The sequence below is a fragment of the Penaeus monodon genome, chromosome 18, assembly GCF_015228065.2.
Source record: "Penaeus monodon isolate SGIC_2016 chromosome 18, NSTDA_Pmon_1, whole genome shotgun sequence".
Classification (NCBI taxonomy): domain Eukaryota; kingdom Metazoa; phylum Arthropoda; class Malacostraca; order Decapoda; family Penaeidae; genus Penaeus; species Penaeus monodon.
In genome coordinates this window covers 31,785,783-31,790,782 of record NC_051403.1, presented here as the reverse complement: position 1 = coordinate 31,790,782, position 5,000 = coordinate 31,785,783, and the positions used below count along the sequence as shown (strand labels likewise).

Sequence of the window (5,000 nt, the reverse complement as noted above, 5' to 3'; positions counted from 1 at the left end):
TGTGTCACTGTATTCCTTCACCTTGATGCCGTTTGATACACTCCAGCCTGCCACTCAGAGCGCGATATTTTTTTCGGATATATTTCACGTACTCTCAGACAGGGAATTATATTTTCATTAATTACGAATCGTATCGTAAGTTTCTTGATATAAATTTTTATTGCAAAGTTGCATAAAATGCTTAAGCCTTTTTTAGCAGTATACCAAATACATGTTCACTCTATATGGGTAAGATCTGAAGTCAGTCATGACGGTCGCTGGAACGACATGGTAAGAATTTCCCATGTGTCCGAGTCATGACGTGGTATTGACTTCGGTGGGATGAATGTCTTCAAAATCATTCTGTACGTCTATAATCAATAAATAAATAAATGTCCTTGATCATTAGGCTTTCGCAGTTGTCTGATTTGAACACGGAATTCACTCGCGATGGATATGAAAAGATCCAAACCCTAGGGCGTCTTCTGTACGCGCCATTAAAGTTAATCCGGTGCTAAAGTTTAATCCAGATCTCTAATGCGCATGCGCGATGATAGCGTCTATAATTAACTTTAATTCACCTCCAGACCAGGCTTTACTTTTGAATTCAGAATTTAATCCTGTGCATGCGTAGAACGAGCTACTTAATCCCACCTCTCATGTGTTGATTTGATTTGATAAATTTATTACGCCCAGTGTGTGGATGACACGTTATGGCAATGTCCTCAACTTCTTAGAAAAGATGGAGTTGATATGCCATTAGTATTTATTAAAAAAAAAAAAAAAAAAAAAAAAAAAAAAAATAAAAAAAAAAAATATTATATATATATATATATATATATATATATATATATATATATATATATATATATATATATATATATATATATAGTTTGTGGGATATCCATACGGGAGATAAAAACGAAAAGAAACTCCCACAGCGAATCCTAGTTTAGAGGCACAAAAAAGGCAAAGTTATTTCTTTTAATCTTTTAATAACATAACAGTTGGGTTTGAAATTCAAAGTAAAAACTTCCTGATTCCTTAAACTATAGCGACTTGAAAACTTGTTATCATGATCCTCACTAGCAACCTCCTGAAAAGCTCCCCTACCCCGCGGTCACATACGGGAAAGAGCTCTCCGAGAAAACTCCCGGGAATATAAATTGATATATAAGTATCTCATTTTTGTTTGGCATTTTTTTCGGTTGTCTACAATATTTATATGCTATTTGAAGCCATTTATATAATCTTATTTGTACTTATTTTAACTTTTATGCTGCGTGCAGAAGACGCATTTATGCAACTTATACTTTTCATATGAAGTACAATGTATGTAATAAGAAAAAAAACAAAATTTCCCCTGAATCTGAGATATAAATTTAAACTTTCCACAGCCTTGCGAAGCGAAGAGTGGTGTGAATAAACAATATAAACTGCAGAGTAGTCAGGTTCTTTTTCCATTTTATTTGAAGCTTCCACAACGTTTGCTTGTAATTAAAAATGATATAAGCATATCAAGTAGTATAATGGTTTTCTGTTGACTTTTTTCATCCGAAATAAAATGAAAAAAAGTCTCAAATTTCGGTTGTCATTATACACTTAATGATATCGTGTTTTGTAGCGGCCATGATAGACCTTGAAACAATGTATCAAAGTGTTAGGCGTTTCGGGATGCTACAAAAAGGCCTATAAATGTCGGGAAACATGATACCATACTGTTGTCGTACTGTGTGTGTTATCCTGCTTGCGTGCGTGTTTGTAATGATTTGAAAGTGACGAAATAAGAAAGATGGTAACTTACCAATGCCAAAGTAGGTAAAGCCCATTAATCCTCTGGAAGAAGTGATGGTCTCCATAGAGAAGAGGACAGTGCAGTACATAATTCCTGCTGGGAACATGAGTCCATTTGCTACACCCTCGAGTGCTTCCAAAACCAACGACCACCACGGGTTAGACAGGAAGCTGTAACCTGGGGTAAAATAGTGTGTTAGCAGAATATAATCCGAACACGATTCTTACCTCCGCCGAAGGAGATAAGTATACTTCTGTTTGCGCTTGTTAATTAATTGGTGATACATATTTTTTCTGGGGCAGGGCTTAATTTTTATATCGTCGCTTGAGGTTATCTAGTTCCATGTTTCACAAATACCTCTTATCATTAGCCAGCCAGTTAACGGGGGCCATAGTGGTTAATCACCATTACCATCATCAAGGGCTAACGCCGACGGGGGCGCATGGCCGCATCCACCCTTCGCTTCCAGCCACGAGGATCCCTCGTGGCAAGTCTCCAGGCAGGCCCTCGGCCTATCTCTAATTCCTCGTGACAGGTCTCGTCGAGCTGCCCAAGCCATGATCTCCTGGGTCGTCCCACAGGCCTCCTCCACCCAGGGTTGTCTCGCAGAAAGACAACCTAATGGGCAGGGTCGTCCACTGGGAAGCGAGCTAGGTGGCCATATAGCCTGAGTTGGCGATCCCGGATTATGCAAGTAACAGGTCCCATTCCAGGCTCATGGTGTAACTGCCGGTTGGACACGTGGTCCTGCCAACTGTACTCCATGATCCGGCAAAGGGACTTGTTACAAAAGGCATCAAGACGAGACTCCAAGACGCTGGATAGCATCCAGGTTTCGCTTCCATAGAGCAAAATTGGCAATATCAAGGCCTTGAAGACACGTAGCTTGGTCCTTCTGCATAGGTACCGACATCTCCAAATGCTCTTGTTGATCGGGTTCATGGCTCCTGTTGCCAGACCAATCCGTCTATTGACTTCTTGGTCTGACAGCCCAGAGATATGGACTATGCTACCAAGGTATGTAAAACTCTCTGTAACCTCAACGTCCTCGCCGCAAGCATGGATCGACTTAACGGGTTCCCCTAACAGGCCCACCAAAGTCCTGAATCTTGGTCTTGGTCCAGGAGACCTCTAGGCCTAAGGGCTTCACCTCATTGCTAAATGCATCAAGAGCCGCCACCAGTGACTCTAGAGACTCAGATTGGATAGCAACATCATCGGCAAAGTCAAGGTCTGAGACTTTGATATTACTCAGTGTTGCTCCACACTGACTTTGGCTAGTAGCTCTGCCCATTATCCAGTCCATACAGGTGTTGAAAAGTGTTGGTGCAAGGACACAGCCTTGCCTCACCCCTGAATTAACAGGGAAGAGGTTCGACAGACCCCCCACCACACTTTACAGCACTTACAGTACCAGTATAAAGGCTTGCTATTAGGCCAATAATCTGCATTGGAATTCCCCTGAGTCTCAGGATCTCCCATAGCGATTCCGATGCACCAAGTCAAACGCCTTCTTGAGGTCGATGTAGGTTGCAAGCAACCCACAACCAAACTCATGACGGCGTTCCACAATTACTCGAAGCGCTAGTATAGTCTATTGTGGACTTGCCAGGAGTAAATCCAGACTGCTCCGGTCTCTGGTGCCTCAGTAGGTGGTTGCGGATCCGATTCAGAACAATGTGGGCAAGAACTTTGCCTGGTAATAAGGAGTGAATAAGCAGAACTTTGGGATATATCAAGGTTGATGAGGATTGGAGAAAGAAGCCTTTAAGGGTAAAGTTAGTAGATTTTTTAGATAAGGTTAGATTAAAGCATATCGTGGACTGCTTGTGGGCGGGGAACTCAAAGGATAGGTTTTGCTTTAGAACCGGGTGAGCTGAACAAATGCTAGGGAAGATCTAAGGACAGGTCTGTGGTGAATAGGGTAAAATGGAGAGGGAGAGGGACGAGGGTAATAAACTTTCTGCTCATTATTGTTATTATAATGATAATAATAATGATAATAATTATGATAATAAGAACTATTACCTTTTGTAGTAGTAATAGTTGTAGTAGTAGTAGTAGTATTGGTATCATTATTATGATTATCATCATTGGTATTGTTGCTGCAGTTATTATTATTACTACTACTACTACTACTACTACTACTACTTACTTATTAATTACTACTTATTATTATTATTATTACTATATTATTTTATATTATACTATTATTACCTCCATTATCATCACATCATCATCATCATCATAATCATCATCATTATCATTATCATTATTACTTTTTTATTATATTATTATTATTATTATTATTATTATTATTATTATTATTATTATTATTATTATTATTATTATTATTATCATTATTATTGTTATTACTACTACTATTATTATTATTATATTATTATTATTATTGTTATTATCATTATCATTATAGTTATAATTATCATCATAACTTTCCCTATGACGTCGAAGGGAGCAGGCGTTCAACATACCCAATAGCCTGACTGAGTAGGCCAACAGCCCCAGCATGATGACGGGCGCGTGGCCTACTTTGGCCACCAAGGAGGAGGAGACTAGGGTAAAGGGGAGCTCGATAGGAGCCCCGACGGTGACCGTGAGGCCGATGAGGAACGGAGAGGCACCCAGCTCGGACAGGTAGCGGTACATGAAGGTCTCAATATACCCAATACACACCCCTGAAAATGCCAAATATCATTAAGATCATGTTGTCAGGAACCGAGTGAAGTATAACGCGCGTGCACACACACACACGCACGCACACACGCACGCACGCACGCACGCCACACACACACACACACACACACACACACACACACACACACACACACACACACACACACACACACACATATATATATATAGTGATGGGCGATACTGCTGCATCGATACTTGAAAAATAACAAAAGCGATTTCGAAATTATGCGTGGATATGTTGATGACTTCTACTCCACAATAACAAAAATTACAATGTTACAGCTGACAGGTGCATTCATGGCACTTAATGAGTATCAAGAGTATCAAACAGCCGTTCCTTTATGACCAAGGAAAAGAGGAGATAGCCCCCTGCCTTCTAAACAGGTAAGTAGATAGATAGATAGATATAGAGAGAGAATATGAGAGAAAGAGAAAGAGAAAGTAAACAAGAAATAGAGAGAGGAAGAGAGGAAGACAGAGGGAGAGGAAAGGAGAGGGAAGCAGGATGGGT

General features: G+C 40.0%; 1 protein-coding gene across 1 annotated transcript in view; it reads right to left on the bottom strand.

Moving 5' to 3' along the window:
• LOC119584715 overlaps window positions 1-5,000 on the bottom strand; it is a 59,493-nt gene that overhangs the window by 719 nt on the left and 53,774 nt on the right. Inside the window, exons 7-8 of the mRNA XM_037933382.1 lie at window positions 4,267-4,470; window positions 1,784-1,951 (exon numbers count right to left, since the gene is read on the bottom strand). Coding sequence (XP_037789310.1) covers window positions 1,784-1,951; window positions 4,267-4,470 — 372 coding nt within the window. The remainder of the gene's footprint in view (window positions 1-1,783; window positions 1,952-4,266; window positions 4,471-5,000) is intronic.